Source organism: Aspergillus karnatakaensis (assembly GCF_047715665.1).
Source record: "Aspergillus karnatakaensis strain CBS 102800 unplaced genomic scaffold BJY04scaffold_22, whole genome shotgun sequence".
NCBI lineage: Eukaryota > Fungi > Ascomycota > Eurotiomycetes > Eurotiales > Aspergillaceae > Aspergillus > Aspergillus karnatakaensis.
In genome coordinates, this window is record NW_027395734.1 from 185,055 (window position 1) to 203,277 (window position 18,223).

At 50.9% G+C, this 18,223-nt stretch overlaps 6 protein-coding genes across 6 annotated transcripts; 5 read left to right on the top strand and 1 right to left on the bottom strand.

Moving 5' to 3' along the window:
- Nucleotides 1–3,681: 3,681 nt before the first annotated feature.
- Nucleotides 3,682–6,178, bottom strand: BJY04DRAFT_188127 (general substrate transporter). The gene is made up of 7 exons (XM_073711170.1): nucleotides 6,046–6,178; nucleotides 5,529–5,995; nucleotides 5,117–5,478; nucleotides 4,918–5,067; nucleotides 4,562–4,866; nucleotides 4,057–4,501; nucleotides 3,682–3,981 (listed from the first exon to the last, which is right to left on the bottom strand). The coding sequence occupies exons 1-6, from the start codon at nucleotides 6,126–6,128 to the stop codon at nucleotides 4,213–4,215; spliced, it is 1,656 nt and encodes a 551-aa protein (XP_073571608.1). The 5' UTR covers nucleotides 6,129–6,178; the 3' UTR covers nucleotides 3,682–3,981; nucleotides 4,057–4,212.
- Nucleotides 6,179–9,472: 3,294 nt separating this feature from the next.
- Nucleotides 9,473–10,412, top strand: BJY04DRAFT_217863 (serine hydrolase FSH; the record flags this gene model as incomplete). The annotated part of the gene is made up of 2 exons (XM_073716158.1): nucleotides 9,473–9,536; nucleotides 9,607–10,412. The coding sequence occupies 2 exons, from the start codon at nucleotides 9,473–9,475 to the stop codon at nucleotides 10,410–10,412; spliced, it is 870 nt and encodes a 289-aa protein (XP_073571609.1).
- Nucleotides 10,413–10,484: 72 nt separating this feature from the next.
- On the top strand, nucleotides 10,485–11,534 carry BJY04DRAFT_54120 (uncharacterized protein). Its single transcript, XM_073720599.1, has 2 exons — nucleotides 10,485–10,752; nucleotides 10,825–11,534. Exons 1-2 carry the CDS (start codon nucleotides 10,645–10,647, stop codon nucleotides 11,479–11,481), a joined length of 765 nt encoding a protein of 254 aa, XP_073571610.1. The 5' UTR covers nucleotides 10,485–10,644; the 3' UTR covers nucleotides 11,482–11,534.
- A 926-nt stretch (nucleotides 11,535–12,460) lies between these two features.
- On the top strand, nucleotides 12,461–13,696 carry BJY04DRAFT_54122 (uncharacterized protein). The gene has a single exon (XM_073720600.1). It carries the CDS (start codon nucleotides 12,642–12,644, stop codon nucleotides 13,290–13,292), a length of 651 nt encoding a protein of 216 aa, XP_073571611.1. The 5' UTR covers nucleotides 12,461–12,641; the 3' UTR covers nucleotides 13,293–13,696.
- A 1,159-nt stretch (nucleotides 13,697–14,855) lies between these two features.
- On the top strand, nucleotides 14,856–16,091 carry BJY04DRAFT_54152 (uncharacterized protein). Its single transcript, XM_073720601.1, has one exon. It carries the CDS (start codon nucleotides 15,067–15,069, stop codon nucleotides 15,901–15,903), a length of 837 nt encoding a protein of 278 aa, XP_073571612.1. The 5' UTR covers nucleotides 14,856–15,066; the 3' UTR covers nucleotides 15,904–16,091.
- Nucleotides 16,092–16,566: 475 nt separating this feature from the next.
- On the top strand, nucleotides 16,567–17,766 carry BJY04DRAFT_54164 (F-box protein). The gene is made up of 3 exons (XM_073720602.1): nucleotides 16,567–17,105; nucleotides 17,170–17,497; nucleotides 17,551–17,766. The coding sequence occupies exons 1-2, from the start codon at nucleotides 16,647–16,649 to the stop codon at nucleotides 17,302–17,304; spliced, it is 594 nt and encodes a 197-aa protein (XP_073571613.1). The 5' UTR covers nucleotides 16,567–16,646; the 3' UTR covers nucleotides 17,305–17,497; nucleotides 17,551–17,766.
- The last annotated feature ends 457 nt before the right edge of the window (nucleotides 17,767–18,223 follow it).

The window sequence follows — 18,223 nt, forward strand, 5'->3', positions numbered from 1 at the left end:
GAACACAACACCCTCATGCAACTCGTCATCGTCGCAGCAATATCGCGAACTCCGTGGTCGGCGCGCTGAGGTCTCGTATTCTTGCCGTTTGGGTCTAGCTTTCGGATTCAAGCCGAACTAGAGATCCCTCGTCTTTTGAGAGGATCAGCTGAGAGAGAGCATTCCTGTGTGCTTTGAAGGTTGATAATTGTGTTACGTACTTAACAACCTCATCTGGCGAAATTTCTTATTTGCGACGGCTTGATATTGCAAGTCAGCTGGCATGAGCCTAGAAAACAAAGAATGTCACAATGGCTGAAGTACGAAAGGATTTTCTGTGGACGTAGGCCGACAACATGCCTCTCGAGCGAGATACAACTAGCCAGCAGTTCCGAGGACACAATTTACAAGCCGAGGTATGCAATGGCAAAGGCCTTACTCAAGTCAGGATCGTATCCGAGACTCTTTCTCGGGTCGCAATATACACAATAGAACCGGAGCAAAATATTGATCGCGGCCTTTAGGAATATCTCCCGCGGGCCCACTGAATGGCTTCGCCATCTGCGATATATCCCTGAGGAATGCACAGGTGAACGAGAGTTTGCATATTTTTCCAGAGACGGCAGATATGTGCTGCGCCAGTCCCAGCGTTACTTCATCTCGGAAGAGTGTTCCCTTGTCACATGGCGAGGGCAGCAAATCACCGGAAACACTTGCCATAACGGACCGTGCGATGTCAAAAAACTGTATCTTATGATTTACATCCTGGAGCCAATGTACGAGAAGAGACAGGTTCATGAGTATTAAACCATAAGAATCCAGACCAAGCAGTGCCGGACGCATCAAACATATCATTAATCCAAGCAACCATTAACCAGACGGCCTCCGAGAACACAAAAAAAAACCCCAACTTTTTTCAACCAGACCCCTAGATACCCTCATCATCATCCAGATCCTGCATCTTATTCCTATACCAGCTAGTCAGAGTCCAACCCACCATCACGAACTCAACGTTCGGATTTCAGCTCAGGGAGTAAACCTACAGATCCTGCCCGCCAACAACACCCAACTGCGGCACATTTGGCGTTCCACCGGGCGTAGAGCCCTCAGGAGCCTCATTATGTCGACTGCCAAGATCCTGTGGCATCCGGTTCTCTGTCATCTTGAGATACCCAGTCGACCCCTGAGACTGGTCGGCGTGCTCAGGGACTTCTCTCTGTGTCATTTTGAGGTACGACTGGGGATCGCGAGCTGAGGGGGCGTCAGAATTAAAGGTGCTATTGAGCGCCCTGGCGGTGATGAGATGTTAGTGGTTTGCGTAGAAAGGATTGAGTATTGAAGGTGGAGTGGCTACCCGCTCATTGTTGGTCCTTCGGGGTCGGTTTTGGATTTATGCTTAAGGGAACTCATGATGGATGATCTTCTTGGTTTTCTCGATGATCTCGAACCTGCGTTGTAGAGGAGGGGCATGGAGATTGATTGCAAGTTTGAGAGGTTCAAGATGGGAAGTTTCAATGGGGTCGGAAGGGTGGTTGACGTCAAGAGAAGCATAGCCCTTGTACCACCCTCGACCCGACGGATCTATAAACCTTAATTTGATATCGAGGCATCTCAACATGAGGAGTACCACGAGGTCTCAGGACATTATAAACTGACTCAAATAATTCGTTCATGAATCAAAGTCGGCGTGATGGGGATCTTCGAGATAGAACGGGCCAAATAACAACCCAGCAGCCCAGGAGCTGCAGTCACTACAAGGAGCCATCACCAAGAAAACTATCAAAGTCTCATCGATTGCTTGGAATAATCACGACATCAAAACATCGTCGGTCACATAATACTGGCTCATCTCCACTTTGGCCCTATAGCTCAAGGAAACCTAGCTGGCAGACCCCTGCAAGTCAAGGATATCCTCCAATGCTAAGCTTTTTAGATCTCGATCTCCGAGCCCCTCTCAAGTCTAGACCTCGAGGTTCATCTACTCCAACTACCCAAGCTTTGTCCTAGTGCGTGCAGCGATGCTCGAGATTATTTGACCCGCTTCATCGGGATGTCGTGCGCGCTATACCAGATTATGGGGTCAGTCATATATTATCTGACCCTAGGCTGATTCGGCATGTGCTCCGAGCGTTGAATGATATTCAATTCGCCACGGCGGTGTCAACAAGGTACGGTCTGATAGAGCTGCCTGGATTCTGATCGTTTGCAAGTACGTAGGCGGACACAATGCCACGGAAAATATAGGTGTATATCACAAGTTCTTAGCACAAAAGTATTTCCGTCGTCTTTCGATAGCATAGGCCAACTACGGGCAATGGTGCTGTGAGAGGATCTGGGTTGGTGTAGAGAATATAGGTCTCATACTAGCTCAGTCCGTCTGCAAGCATACCCAGTGCGCCTGTGAGTAATGGTGGAGATTCGGGATGATATAGATTCAAACCATGTGGACAGCCTCCACGAAGACAAAGTATCAACTGAGTACTGTATAGTGAAAGCAAAGCATGCACCCTCAGTATGGCCAAAAACAATAGTGATTTCCTTTAAAACAATAGACATCGTCTCGATATCAAATGAGAGAACAACCACACCTGCATCGACATGGTTTCCTCTGAATAGAGCCATCAAACCTGTAACGGCGACGGTGATATATATCTCAACCACCCCCAGGCATCATGAGCTGCCCATTGATTATCTCGCCGCTCCTACCACCGAAAGGGATAAGAAATCACTACAAGCTTGCAGCCCCTACCAGGAGTCTCCCTAGAATCCTACCCTAGCGAGCACCATCATTCCGATATTACATATCCCCTGAACTCTCGCTCGATCATGTTATGTCTACTGTCACCGTGTTACATCCATTAATAATCATAACCCCATGGGCATGGGCATGGACCAACAGCCCCACCTCGCTTCCTTCACGCCAAGCCCCCGCCCCTCTTGGCAGACCGGGGGGTAGCCCCGGGTTCCCTTGTTCAGGAAAGACCGAGGCAGCACTGCGACTTGGGGTTTCATCCTCCCAAGATTAGCCCCATAGGGTATCCAATTAGGAATTGAGCGCGTGGGAAATGGTGTGCGGCCGATATGAGGATGGGCCAGTTATGGGTAGGGTCGGGGAGGGTTTGTTGTGTTGGGCCGAGCTTATGGTGGGTTTTGTGGCACTTTGATGCTCTTGCATGGTATTCCAGGTTTATGAAGCGGCGTCGCGTGGAGTGTGTTGTCTGGAATTTAATAATATCTCTTCGGTATACTTTCCCTTGACCCGGATCAGCAGATTGACTGGGGTTGGGGTTGATACGGGGTCGGTTATCGCCCCGATCTTCTTCGGACGGGCCATTTGACAACCGAGTAGCAGAAAGGGTTAAACGCAGCACCTGTAAGCAAACTACAAATTATGAATTGCGTTGGAGGGGATAGTCCAGAAACGATGGTAGTTTAAAGAGCCACAACGCCCGCGAAGCGCTTAATTGATCCTGGTCTCAAAGGAGGCATGCTTATGTGCGCCTCCAAATTACCCAAAATGAAGGCAATTACTAACGGGACAGGGTCGTAGGCGCTTTAGATGTGGCCGGGGTTAATAATTGGGGGCCAATGCGAGATTCGCAAACGGAGCCTCGTCCGAGGCAGATGAGGTTACATGGCTAGCAGGAATATAGATGCCTGCTGAACTCTCGAGGGTCGCATGAGTGCTCGGGGCAGAGATCCCGAGGCTCGGTGATATGACGTCATCTATACTGCTCGTTTAGCCTGGGGTCTGATGTGCACAGTGTCTGTCTGCGGGTCAGGGGTAAAATCCGCGGGGGTATTGGTACCAAAACCCCGGTTGACTGACGGTTGTTGAGTCGTTGGCAGACAGAGCCGCAGAGATCAGCAAAAGACCATGTGGCTCGGAGATTAAGCTACGAGTGAACGGCTGTCAGGTGGGCTTTTGACGCAGGCCACTCAAAGAGATCAGCAGGGCGGATGGGAAAGTTCTCTTATGGGTGTGTAGGGAGAAAGAAAATAGTAAGAGCGCAGAAAACCATTGACAAATCCAAGAGCTCTCTATTAAGCCAGTAAATCTAACTAAACCACGTCTAGAGCTCTAACACGACTGACACAACCAGACAAAGGTCTAGCAAGACGAAAGAAAAGACCGTGCGGACGTGCCTGCAACGGCGGGTATAAACATCAGCGGTTCATATCATCAGCACCTCCAACATGACTCTCTTTTCTCAACTCTGTACTTTGCACCATCTACTCCACTCGCCTCTCGGTGCCCTTCTCCTGAGACTCAGTCGCGCTATCCTCGCTCTCGAACTTTGCGCCAGCCCCGTGGTCACGAATGCTTTCGCGGCGGATCGCATCTTCGAGGAACTCGGGCTTGAGTTGACCGTGCTTGTCGTAGCGGTATGGCTCCTTGATGGAGTAGCTGACGGCGTTGAAGACATTGGTGGACTTCTTGAAGATCATGTCCATTTCCTCGAGCGATCGGTAGCGGGTTTCGGGGAAGAAGAAGTAGACAACGGGGAAAATAAAGGCGTTACTAGAGTTGCTGTCAGTATATGTGTCAAGAATATCGGGGAAGAATACAAGTGAGACGTACATGACCGCGAAAATAATGTAAGTCTGGTAGCCGATGTTCGAGAAGGACACAGGCGTGATCATAACCACCATGAAGTTGAAAATCCAGTTCGCAGAGGTTGACAGTGCATTGGTGGGCGCACGGATGCGGAGAGGCACAATCTCTGCTGGATACAACCAGGTCATACCAAGCCATCCAATAGCGAAGAAAGTGTTGAAGACAAAGAGGAAGACGGCCTGGCCAATACCAGCTTGGGTATCGCCGAGGTGTTCCAGCCGCCAGTTAGTGCCTGCGAGAACAGCCATGGAAATGGACATTCCTGCTGCCTATTTGGTTATTAGCAGAGGAAATGGAATGTAGTCAGAAAGAATACGTACGCCGAAAAGCATGAGCGGACGACGGCCGACCTTCTCGATGATGAAGATAGGGATGAATGCAGCCATGAGATACTCCGTTCCATTGCAGGCGGCCATCAGCTTCGCTGTGTTGCCTCCACCAATACCAATACGCTCGTAAATGACCGGAGCCTATGGTACATGTCAGTCAAGTAAAGGGTCGACAACCGAGAAGTCTTACGTAGTATGTGATCAGGTTGATACCCGAGATTTGCTGGAACATTTGGTTGACATAGGCAAGGACGACACGGTGGAATTCACGGTATTCGCTCATCTTGAAGAGACTGCGGAAAGAGCCTTTGTTCATCTCCTTGACAGTTTCGCGGATAGACTGGAGCTCGTTCTGGATATATGGGTCATCCCGAGGCTTCTCGTTGAGGAGTTCAAGGATTTCAAGAGCCTCGTCCTCACGATTTTGCATAACAAGCCACCGAGGTGATTCCGGCAGGTTGAGAATCGAGCAAAAGATGATGACGGCAAAGACAATTTGGAACGCAATGGGGAAGCGCCACGCGACTTCGTGATTGGGAAGAAACGAGAACCCTAATTCGTGTCAACGCTGTCTGTAGACTGAAGAGCCATAGGGAGCTTACCGTAGTTGACCCAGTAACTAAGACAAATTCCAGCAGTAATCAACATACCCTCGATCATGACAAGCTTGCCACGATCGTGGGCTTTGGAGGACTCAGACTGCCATGTGGGCACAGTACTTGTGTTCATACCATTTCCAATGCCTGTAATAATACGGCCAACAATCCATTGCGGTAGGTGGTAGGAGGTGCATTGCAGGATAGCTCCACAAGTCATAGTCACACAGCCACAGAAGATGGTCCTGCGGCGACCCAGCGGATTACCAATGAAGATACACAAAACGGCCCCGAGGAAACACCCAAGGTTGTATGAAGCGACAGCGATACCTTGGTTCAGACTCTTCTGCGAGTCGCAAGCAGCATGGCCAGGTCCCTCTTCGCAGAGTCCGGGGTCAATATCGGGGAAATATTTGATGAACGAGGGCAGGTCCAGGAGACCGCCTGTGACACCTTGATCATAACCGAAGAGCCTTGCGCACGTCAGTATACAACATGGATGCGATGCAGCGACAGCACCTACAGGAAATCCAGACTACCCAGAGAACTGATAGCCAGGTTCAGGGATCTTCCCCGCCAGCCGAAGTATTTCGGGATCCCAAACATGTTGACGTTCAAACAGAGCACGAACGACAGCGACGATCAGACGTTGGACTGGAGCTCGGAAAAAAAGACAAAAAAATGACGGACAGTCGCAGATATAGCTCCTGCATTGGAGAGCTCTCGGAAAGACAAAAGGGGTAATCCGAGAGTCCTCCAAATGTCTGGGGGGGCCAAGAGGCCGGGGGTGGTTAGCGGGGATGGAGCCACCTTCGCTTGGCAGCCCTCAGTGGCCAGTGCCTTGCTATCTAACTTCCCATCCCTCGCAAGTTGATGCGTTTGAAACGCTGAGAGGCTGACTAGGATGACTTGGCGGCCCACTGTAAGGTACGTGCTTTGATAGAGATTGCGCCTCTTTAATTTATCCAGACGAGCCCTCAGGGCTTAAGTCTTTAGGAGGCTTACTATAGCCTGCCTTACCGTTTATTGCCGGGAGTACGTCCCACAAAGACTGAAGAGGGTGAGACTGCATACTACTGTGTCTTGAAGAGATATAGCGGGTTTGTTGGCTAGCCCTCTGTCTCCCAACGACTCTCTTAGCCTGGTCATCTCCAGGCTATACCCCGAAGCTGGGGCTGGGCAACAGTGCCGATCCCGCGGCGCACCGGTCCCTTTGCCTGGCGTACGTCAATCCGCATTTCCTTTGAGCGAATGACAACTGTGGCTGAGAGGCCAAGCAGACGGTGCCTGAGATTTATCCAATCCGCACCGGGGATTACTCGGAAAACTTGGGAGAAATTCCGTAATCACACACCATCTTGCCGTCTTCGCGGCTACCGGCAGAACGAGACGCCTTTGACTGCGGCAGCGCATATTAAAAACGGAATGCTGTAGTCCGAGGGGACACCACCTCATTCTCTGTTCTAAAGCCTCCCACTGTGCCCGAGAGCCTAAGATTGGTGACAGGTAACTCAAGACCTCGTTGACTCATGCGGGAGTGCCAAGCCATCCACCCTTATCGCCAAGAAATCGGGGGCAGAGGTCGGAAGCCACCGCATCACCATCCTTGGAGAGGGATCTCGCTCTGCCGCCCGAACTCTGGAGTTACTCCGGACTTTCCCCGAGTTTGGACCCGGTCTCTCGGGCCATGTGATGGTGTGATCTGTCGCCGAGCAGAGCCGGCAGTACGGAGTACAGACTACAGCGAGCCATTAGATGATTGTAGTTAGTGGAAACGAGCGCACGATTGGCCGTAGAGACCGAACAGCCGCCTAGCTCCCATACCTTGCCAGATCCAATAATGGGCATCCATAGTTAATCCAATGGATATTGTGGTGTGAGCCTTTGTGTGGGGCTGCAAACCCCGCTACCTTTGTACCAGCACGTTCGTTTCTGTGTATCTGCTCACTGAAAATAGCGAGGTATACTCGTAGACTCAGGACTGGAGGTATGAGTTCCATCTTTGCAACGGGCATGATGGACCGCGAGCCACTGCAGGCGTCCGTCGGTCGATTCCTCTTCAGATAAGTCAATTTGTGAGGTCGTAGGACGTCTTTCAAGCAGGGTTGGCAGAGCGAGCAGTGACAGAAAGGATGAGATGGCATAGGTGTGCGACAGCTGCATGTATGTCCCAAGGAAGGCACGAAGTTGTTACTCGACTCGGTATCGTGCTTGCGCAGATCACATCATGGGATGATGCTATTGCCTCGCGCAAAACCAACATAGGAACGAGGTCGCGAATAGTCTTGCTGAATATCTCGCCGAATATTCAGATTTGTGAAGACTATAGGAGTGAATTGCGAGATTGGCAGTAAGCAAAACAGCCTAGGAGAAGGAAGGTGGTAAATGCACATACACCTTTTCAGATGTTGCGCTTCTTTCATGACGCACGCCATTATAGCCATATTTCCCTATTCAATCTAATAGCTCCTTGATCCAGAATGACTTGACGCCCTGCTCGAACCATGCGTCGAAGTAAGCAAAACTTCGGCCGGCTCGGCCCCCGTCCAGCACCCAACCAGGTTCCCCACACCCTGCCATCTGTCTTCGACCCCCTTGTACGTGTTAGGATGCTGGAAGCGACGCTTTTACAGCGCAGCAGATGACCTGATTGGTTGCCACATATAGTGGATGATAGAGTCAAAAAGCCCCATGAGCAATGGTCATATCCCAAGCGGAAGGATTTTCCAGTCACACATATCTGCCCCGCGGCTCAGCAAGGCACAGGCGGATTGTCCCAGCGCGACAAGTGCTGATCTGCGGCGGATCGACCCTCATACCTATTTGTTAATTAGTGTCACTCTGTACCGGAATGCCCGGTGTAGTTACCTGATGAGCCGACCCGGAAGTACATAGAATTGAACCATTATCATTGAGAAATGCTCCAATAAGGCCAACGTCCTCATATTTTATAGTTATGGTAGTGAGTATCTTGATATTCTTCAATAGTTGTTCGGATATTTTACGATTATAACGAAGATGCCATCTACCCTAGGGTTGGTCTGCCCGATTATGACGATGTTTATTGGTTCCTATAGGGTAACCGTAAAGCCACTACCCCCTGAACTTTCCACGAAAACAAGCACTTCCTAAGGTAAGATCTCATCCATACTCTTTTTCCACTCATAAGACAATGTAATAAAACACAGGAATCAATAATAGAAGCATGGACCTTGCCCTGGGCGATAGCAACACCCTTAGGAGTAGATAGTGGGCAAGGTTATGGAGTAAGTGTAATTCTGCTTTGTCCATTCGTAATATATATAGTGGAATCATTACCGTACAGCTTAACACCGTGTCCCTTCAATCAACATGCATTTATCGAGATGCCTTTGAACGGATAAGACTTTTTCTATGCTCGATTATTTGCCTGACGACTGGCCAGTTCATGGTGCTATGGAAGGTGTTGATCAAGAAGTCCATAGTTGTAACCTCCCACCCCCTTGGATCTATTATCATTTTTAACGCAGGCCATCTATATGGCACGGCAATGCCGCGAATTTCCTCCATGCTAGGGTTCAAAACATTACCAATGCTTAATTATTTTATAACTACGGTTCAAGCGATCAGATTCAACTGTGAGCGCATCGGCGGAGGGGTAAGATTGCCCCGCAGACCCCGAGACCTGCGTGTCGGCCGCTCCGAGTCTCGGTTACCGATCGGATATCTATTCGGATATATAAAGTAACCGACCTCGAAATGCTGACTGAATCACGTCTGGAGATTCTTTCCTTTTTGCTACAACTGACAAAATGCCGATCATGTAGCACAAGAGCACGTGCGCTACACGAGGATTATTTCTAGCGTCACCAAGTCACACCGCAACAACCTCACCCCTTGCCTCGACGGCACAATATCTCTTCATCTTCAACAACGAAGCTCCGCTCAATCCCCTTCAAGCACCTCCGACAATGCCCAAGATCCTCTGCCTCCACGGCCACGGCACCAGTGCCGCAATCTTCAAGTCGCAGACCGGTTCGCCCTCCTCCCTCTTTCATCACCGACTCATTTTGACCATTTCACTAACAATCACCGTGTCAAACAGCCTCTTTCCGCGCCCACCTCCCTTCCAGGTACACATTCACCTTCATCGACGCCCCGCACCCCAGCGCCCCTGCCCCCGGGATAAAAGCCATTTACCCGGACTACCCAACCTACACCTGGTTCAGCGAAGCGACACCCACCGGTGTCCGCGCCGCACACGCCTGGGTGAGGGAATACTGTCGAAGGCATGGGCCATTCGATGCAGTTTGCGGGTTTTCACAGGGCTGTTCGCTAATAGCGAGTCTGTGTCTGTTCGACGCCTTTGAACGGACGAACAAAACAAATCGTGGTGAGAACGGATTTGGATATGGAAATGGAGAAGAGGGGAGCCTACCCTTTCGTGCGGCAATATTCATCTGCGGTGGGATTCCGCTCTACGCACTTGAATCGATCTCCCTGCCTATTCTCCCCCACGCAAATAGTATAAACACCACGACAGGCGCATTACTGAATGGCACAGCAAGCAAACTATCCACCTACGCGAAGAACACAAGCCTGATAAAACGCGGCTCGAGTCTGTGGGATGGAAACGACGACGTGCTTCTCCACGACACCACAAAAAGACCCGATCGAAGTGATGTGTTCGGTCTCGATTTCACGTCATTCCCATCCTGGGCGGCGATCGATATCCCGACTGTGCATGTGGTTGGCGGGCGGGATCCGAGGTGGCCGGCGGGGATACAATTAGCGGAGTTTTGTGACGACAGGATGGAGTTCGATCATGGCGGGGGGCATGATATTCCACGGACGTCGGAGGTTTCGGAGCGGATTGCGCAGCTTGTACAGGGTGTCGTGGAGAGGATTTGATTTCTTTAGACTGAGCTTGGTTGAGATAGAGTTGCAGATCAGATCTTTGGTTCGGGACGGGAGGGTGGGGATCGATCGGTATAGAAACTCGTGATGTCATGTCGTCGGGAGCCGTCATTATGACCACACTGGAGCAATAAAACAGTTGCATTTGCGCAGAACGTTTCTCCCGGTTGTTCTCACTATCAACCATACTATTGAGCATCGTGAACCGTTAAGTTGCGCCGTCAAAATGCCCAAGCAAAACAACTACACAGACCCCGAACTCCGCGACGAGGTCAAGAATGAGATTCAGCAAGGCGATAAAGGCGGAAAGCCTGGCCAATGGTCTGCGCGGAAGGTTTGCTTTTTCTTTCCACCCTTGCCATTCTATTTTATGCCTGCCTGGAACTGTCTCTAATAAAATGAACAGGCCCAAATGACCGCCTCCGAATATAAAGCTCGCGGCGGCGACTACACAACTCCAAAGGACGAGAAGAAACCGGGCCAAAAGTCCCTGGACAAATGGGGCGAGGAAGAATGGCAGACGAAGGAGGGCTCTGGGACTGCGAAGCAGGATGATGGCTCGAGGAAGCGGTATCTGCCGAAGAAGGCGTGGGAGGAATTAGATGATGAGGAGAAGGAGGCGACGGAGAAGAAGAAGGAGGAGGGTGGAAAGGAGGGAAAGCAGTTTGTGGGGAATACGAAGGGAGCAAAGAGGAAGAGGGCGGATGTTAGTAAAGGGAAGGGAGATGATGAGGGGAAGGCGAAGGCGAAGAAAGGCGCTAAGAAGGATGAAGATGAGGGCGAGGAGGAAGAGGAGAGCGGTAATGATGAGGAGGACGGTGAGCAAGTAGATGATGAAGAGGCGGGTGATGAGAACGGAGAGCAACAGGATGGAGAGGATGACCAGGATATGGACGACGAAGAGGAGGAAGAGGACGATGAAGATTTTGAAGGAGGTGATCATGATGATGAGGACGCAGATGAGGACGAAGACGAGGAAGAAGGGGAAGACGAGCCGGAGAGCAAGGGCCAAGGCGCCGCAGCAAAGGAGCCAGAAAGTAAGCGACTAAAGAAAGATGCATGAGATGTGACTCAATGATTACTGAATATAGAGTGCTGGATTAGTGCAGTACCACGGATTTCCACAGTCCAATATAAAAGTTTTCCTCCCCAGGCAGCCGCCATTCATCAACCTAGACAAGAGAGATTGGATCGGAAATGCTGATACAGCTCTAACATTCTACAAGATGACGCTACGACAGTGTCGACAAAGCTTAATCGCATGGAAGCCTAGAGTCGGGAGTATATTCCGGTCCACGAGGGCTTGTCACCATGTGCACCGATGGAAATTGCCCCCGAACATCGAGCTCGTCTTTAAGTCGTCTCTAAACCTCTCTCCATTTCGCTGCAAGCATCTGCCTACGCTTTTTACTTGCTTGACATACTACACCCCAGTCCCTCAACTCGTGCGATAGTCAAAATGTCAGACCCTGTTCAGCAAAACGAGTCGCCCCTGAGCAACCGGTCAAAGCGCAAACTGAAGCAAGCAGCAAACAAGCAAACAAAGTAAAAGAGGTATCCCCTTAATCTTCGGGATCCATTTTCCCGCCTAAACTTTGATATCACCCACATGATCCTCTCTCAACTCGAAGTCGCCGATATTGTTTCCTGCGAGCGTGTTAGTCGGCCGTGGAAGATCTCTGTTGAGGAGTGGATGGGAAAGTATGGGACACGGATGAAGCTTTCTGAGGTCTGGAATCAAGAGCAACTGGTCATGCCACTGGAGAAGTTCACGTACAAGGACCTCAAGCACCATGGTGAGCGATCCCTATACTATGAAGTCGGATGTATGTTCTAACTGCAGCAGCAAGACGATTGCATAACCCCCAACAAGGAAAGATCACATCGGCTCTTGACATAGGCGTCTCACACGGGTGTCACGTAGGCGACGACTACGTTGCTTGGATGTCGAGAGGCGGGCAAATAGGATGCAAATCAGACTATATACAATGGCAATCACTTGCAGGAGACGGAGAGCATGGTGCGGAAACTATCCCCGCAGCAGACCTGTTTCCAAATGGCAATGCCCGTGTCTCTGTCGTGAACATTACTGGGAACGATGATCGGGTACTCCTGTTGGACATCGAAGCCAGGACGCCGGGGGAAGTCGTGATGCGGTAACAATCAATAGAATAATCTTTAAATCAACTGCTGACGGAATGCAGAGCCCTCGTGTTCTCGCTAATGAGCGAGGAGACGCTCTGGTACAGGGATGAGGCCGTGAGCCTGGACCAGTCCCAGGGGAATACTCGAAAGAAGATCCCGTTCCTCATCGGCCAGTCGAACATCTACGCAGCTACCTGGAGCAGCTATGCCGCGAAATACGTACTCGAGGCCTATGACTTCCGATCCGGGAGGCAACTGTACGAGAGCGCAGTCCTTCCTGGGGACTGGTCGATGAGAACCGGGATGGACCAAGTTGGATACGTAAGCCCAAACTTCCGAGGGCACAAACTACTCAAGACCGCCAAGGACGAAGAGCTACTTATGCTCTTCGCTAACCAGCTGCTTGGTGTTGGAATTGATATTGTCCAAGGAAGTACCGGTCTTTGCATCTACAGAATTGCTCCTACACTTCTCGACATAAGCAACGTCCTGGTGCATTCACTCACCAGCCAATTCGTCATCGTTGACGACTTCACCTGCATCATAAGCCCTTTCTGGACCGAGCATCGTATCTCTGTCCTCCGAAGCTTCGCCTATCAACAGAATTCCAACACTGTTTCCTGGTTGCATACCGATGTCGTGCTCGCCCCTCAATATACGTCGCCGGGACATCATAGGCTGTGCCAGTCGCTACTGGCAATCAACCCATTTACAATGACAGCAATATGAGGACGCAAACAACCGCCGGCCCTAGGCACCTTCGACAAATCGAGATTGGTGTACGCTCGACTGGAGCACTGCAATGATGAGAAGCTGAGTCAACGTGCTAGAACGTTTATCGAGTACGCCTTTTCATTCCACCCCAATTGCGAGTTGGGAAAAGCCGACATTCGACATTGCTACCTCTTGGGCGAGGAGCACCCTGTCACAATCACCTCGGAGGGGAAGAAAGAGGTCACTCGACGACAACCCACCTATTCAGTTCAGAGTCGCGCGCATTGGAAAGGGTGCTTCACAGACAGGGGCAGTCTTGTCACTTGGGATGGGGGTTACCAGATCTACCAGTTTGATTAGGGGCGGATTGTGGCTTTGCATAATCTACCTCGCGTTAATTTCTGTTTTCAAAGTTTGTCTCTACCCTTATTTGCTCACTGTTGTTTGACCTAATCGAACTATTCAAAGTGCAAATTCCTAGCGTATGTCTATGGAACTTGAACACACGGGCAGGAGTAAACGCGCTCCTCATAGAGCAATTCAGCTGCACCTGCCACATTCAGAGAGATGGATAAAGTTTCCCGGGGCCGATTATCGCAGAAGAGGTCGGTCCTTGATCACACCACGGAGCCGGAGGGTGTTTCCAAACCAATCTGAAGTGCTTTCAATCGCTCGCGGAAATCACGTCCGAGAAAACTTTAGACGAGCTTGCGTAGTCAAGATCGTAATCCTTCTATGTTATAAGTTGAAGACAACTGATGCTTAGAGCATTCAAAAAGTATTCGTGTATACCGCAGAGCAAACCCGAACGGCCTTTGTTAAATGACAGATAACTTCATTACTGACCCCCCAGCACAAGCGACAATGTCTGAATCAATGCGCAACCAAACATCTCGAACAGCTGAGAATCCGCATACAGAAGAGGAAGGAGCGGCCGAGGCTGCCTCCCTCGACCCGTTCGACCGTCTCAATGAAGACATCCTGCACCTTATCCTGCCACATCTCGACATTGCGGATATCGTACACCTCGAGCGAGTGAACCGACAATGGAGGACGTTCATCAGGGACTGGATAGAGAGATTCGGAACAGCACTCATTCTGCGTCGAGTCTGGGATCCCGAACATCGTGCTAAGCGCCCCGATCGGCTCACATACAAAGAGTTCAAGGGTGAAGGTACGAACAACCACAATGTGACATAGAGTGGTGTCTGTCGCTGACAACTCGTACTAGTCGCCAAAATATGCGGCCGTCAAAGTGTCCAATCCTCATGTGGTCTCGGGCTTGAAAATGCCAACGTGTTCTTCGTCGGTCCGTACTACGTTACGTGGTCATTGGGCAGAATCGGATCGTTGGAGCTGAAATGGCGCCCACTATCAGGAAGTAATAATGAGCCACGACATATACGAGTGGAACGAGCCTTCCCGCGGTGGCGTTCGTCAAGTCAGGTGGAACGACTTACTGGGAATGATGATGGGGTGATCTTGATTGAGATGAGCCAGCCGTCAGAGCCTATAGACATTGCACAGTAAGAAATGCACCAAAAGCCCCACCCGGGCATCTGAAGAAGGCTGACAGACTAGGTCCTTGGTGTATTCGCTCACCCACGAGAGGGTTCTTTGGAGCCGAGAAGAGCAATTAAATGCTACGCCCTTAGGCAACAGCGGGAGGACGTTCTTTCCTTTGCTGGTTGGCCAAAGGCGCTTGTACACAGCAACGTGGAGTGAACAAGACCAGGGATATCTACTCGAGGCGTACGACTTCCGAACGACGGTGCGTCTGTATCAAGGAATGATCTGGGCCAAGGGGATGAGGCGATACCTCGACGACCGTCTGCCATCGCTGTGGCTAGGTAGCATGAATAGACAACTGATAAAATGCTCGAATGGCGAGGAGCTGATTATCCGAATATCATGCACCATGGACCGGTGGCTAGGCATGGAGACGGATATCATCGACGGAAGTACGGGGCACCACATCTTTGCAATCAAGGTCCCTCAAACCACTTTGCAACACGTGCTGCCTCATCCAAACACTAGCCAGGTGATTATGGTGAGCGAGATCAGTAGCTGCCCTACTACATCAGCTGCGACATGCCGCTTGTTGTCCAGGTTCCGAGTCTTCAGTATTCGGCGTTTCCTGTATGAACCAGGCACCGACCTCCGCATACTATACGCAGAGGCCCTGCTAATGGACACGAACAAAATAAGCGCTGACCAGAAAGCAATCGCGGTTGACCCATGTCGCCTGACGGCGGTGGTTGGATACGAGCAGCTTGTGCCAGAGGTGGGCTTACCACAGTGGGCCCTGACTTCCTATCCGCTAGTCCTTACGGACAACGTGGAACTAAAAGGTGCAGCCCAGGCCGCTTTGAGGGCCAAATCATTATACGCTGGAGCTCACGCAAACGTGCGGATTCAGAGGTGTTATTTTCTTGGTCAGGCGCGCAAAACCATCCTTCCGCCGAACGAAGGGAATCAGTCCTTGCTGGTTGGGGTCGGGCAAAACTGGCTTCATCAGGGGCAGAACTGGCTTCATCGGAGGCAGGGGCAGTTTGTCGCTATTGCCAACCCTGTCCATACCCGGCCCGAGTTCTATACAGAGTCGGCGGCGATGAGTTTCACTTGAGAGGTACTGCCACAGAAGGCCAAATCGGCAAAAGAAGACTTCAAAGACACTATCCGGCGTTGTGCACGCATCAGCCTCAATTTGATTTCTTTGTCACCTATCCCCTTCTAGAAGCATCTTATAACTGGTTTCCTCTATCCCTTTGTATCTGGGCTTATAAATATAACTTTTGTCACCTGGAGCTTCCTCTTCATCATCTATCTGCTGAATATCAAATTCTTCATAATCAGTGTCATCAACATGGGCATTATACATCAACGCCAGCCCATGGATCGGGGAATGCCCAAGACGTGGCTGCAGCCAACACCCTCCAACCGCTTGCTACTCACATACTTTCTCTCTTTGGAAGCACAGGCACACCGCACCTCTCACAGTTGTCCACCTCAAATGACGTAACTCCAGTCCAAGAGCGTGAAGCTTAATCTGCACAGCCAGCGGATATATCGGCCAGGAACATCCACCACAACAGGCAGACATTCACTCTGCAGTGAAAATCCGATCCAATCATTTCCTACACAGTGAATGACTCTGTAGGCGCACGTGGACTGGCCATAAACAGAGATGTCGATATCCTCCTGTCTTTCGCGGTGCGTTCTTCCCCCCATCACCACTCCATACTTTCACCAAGCAGCAGCTTTCTCAACAATCTCTTAACAGCTTCTGCTAACCCTTGTTGACTATCTACCCGTTCCTGAAGGAATAGATCCATCCACTCCAATCCTCCTTTAACGTGAAAACTCAAGATGGCCAAAAGAAGCCGTTCTGAGGCCATCGGGCAGGCTGAAGCCACAATCACACGCAAGCACACCCGACTCGAGGAAACACAACCCCGGATACAATCTCCGCGAAATTGCAAGAAGAGAGCCTACAAGAGCACCCAAACCGACACCGAGGCGGCCACTGAGAATGCTCACAGTTCCAAGCGTCCGCGCCTGATTGCCACGATAGAACTGCGAGCGAAGAAGACTGAGCCTGTACGACTCAATCCGTTGGACCACCTAAATCACGACGTTATGACACATGTGATGTCATTCCTTGGAGCCGATGATATCGTGCGTCTGCAGCGCGTGGATCGTAACTGGAACACCTTCGCAAAGAACTCGACGGAGAAACTTGGTAGCGCGAACGGTCGACAGTACTGGGATCCTGAGGGGTTGGCTGCGCGCCCAGTCCCAGTGACGGATAAAGTTTTCAAGCATCATGTTAAGTATATCCAGTGTAACTGTTTCTCTCCATCAGTTGATGCTCATAGAAATGCTTTTGCAGCCGCCAAGATCTACAACACCGAACGGGGACGAGCAACGGCTCGATCCACCTGTCCTTTCACCGAGATTATACATCTCGGCCATGGATACGTGGCGTGGGCGACAAGCTCCAGTCCGGGTACGCATAACCGGTTAGATATCCTACGCTGGCAGTTCCTCGGGGACGCCGAGAGAGGAATTGGCGGCAGTGGCTACGTCAACAGACTACCTGCTGCGTACATCTTCAAGAGGCCCGCAGATAGACTGCAGATTACACGGATTACCGGAAATAGCGACTACATGATCCTGATTGATGTGGACAATTGGGTTCGCGATGAATGCGACCGAACGTACGATTCCCTTCTCGTACCATGTTCATTGGACATTAACTAACAAGTAGCAGTTCAGTAGTTATCTCCTTACTCCGAAAAAGGATCGTATGGATCAGGCACTTTCAGGTGCGCGAGATGGACCCCGAGATTGATGGCATCCCCTACATGCCCTACGCCCTTAGAAAATCCAGGGTGTACGTGGCAAAGAGAGTAGGGGAGCCTGGATCCTACCGGTACATCCTGCAAGGATACGAAACCGCGTCTGACGAGCTTCTCTGGGAGTCGGACGTGCTCCGGTCACGGTTCTCACCTGCTCTGGGCGTTACGAAACGCTGGGTACCATCAGCGTGCAGAAGCCTAAAGTCCTAGAAGCTGCAGACGGAGAAGAGCTCCTCATGCAGGTCTCTCAGCCCAAGTCTCCGGGGGGTTCCTTTGCAACGGAGTCGACGTTATACAAGGCAGTACCGGAAATCTGGTTCAAAGGGTCGAGATCGGCGCCGCATGGACTACACAATTCTTTACCCACCCGCAGATCAAGCAGATGGTGGTGGTTGACGAGCTCGTCGGTCCTAAAGAGGATCTATCCGACCCTGCCGCCCCGTTGTTCGACTACAGGGCTTTCTCCATCCGCAGACACTCGTATCATCCCGGCACCAATACGCTCAAACTCCTACATACGATGTCCTGTTTGTCAAGATGGACCGTCCCGAAGCCTACGGGCGCGACGCACCACCCAATGGAATT

Coding starts and splice junctions, on each gene's coding strand:
- BJY04DRAFT_54122 (XM_073720600.1), top strand. CDS start 12,642: ATGAGCGAGGAGACGCTCTGGTACAGGGATGAGGCCGTGAGCCTGGAC.
- BJY04DRAFT_54120 (XM_073720599.1), top strand. CDS start 10,645: ATGCCCAAGCAAAACAACTACACAGACCCCGAACTCCGCGACGAGGTC. Junction 10,753..10,824: donor GCCAATGGTCTGCGCGGAAG/GTTTGCTTTTTC, acceptor TAAAATGAACAG/GCCCAAATGACCGCCTCCGA.
- BJY04DRAFT_54164 (XM_073720602.1), top strand. CDS start 16,647: ATGGCCAAAAGAAGCCGTTCTGAGGCCATCGGGCAGGCTGAAGCCACA. Junction 17,106..17,169: donor ATAAAGTTTTCAAGCATCAT/GTTAAGTATATC, acceptor ATGCTTTTGCAG/CCGCCAAGATCTACAACACC.
- BJY04DRAFT_54152 (XM_073720601.1), top strand. CDS start 15,067: ATGATCTGGGCCAAGGGGATGAGGCGATACCTCGACGACCGTCTGCCA.
- BJY04DRAFT_188127 (XM_073711170.1), bottom strand. CDS start 6,128: ATGTTTGGGATCCCGAAATACTTCGGCTGGCGGGGAAGATCCCTGAAC. Junction 5,479..5,528: donor TAGTTACTGGGTCAACTACG/GTAAGCTCCCTA, acceptor GACACGAATTAG/GGTTCTCGTTTCTTCCCAAT. Junction 5,068..5,116: donor TCAACCTGATCACATACTAC/GTAAGACTTCTC, acceptor CATGTACCATAG/GCTCCGGTCATTTACGAGCG.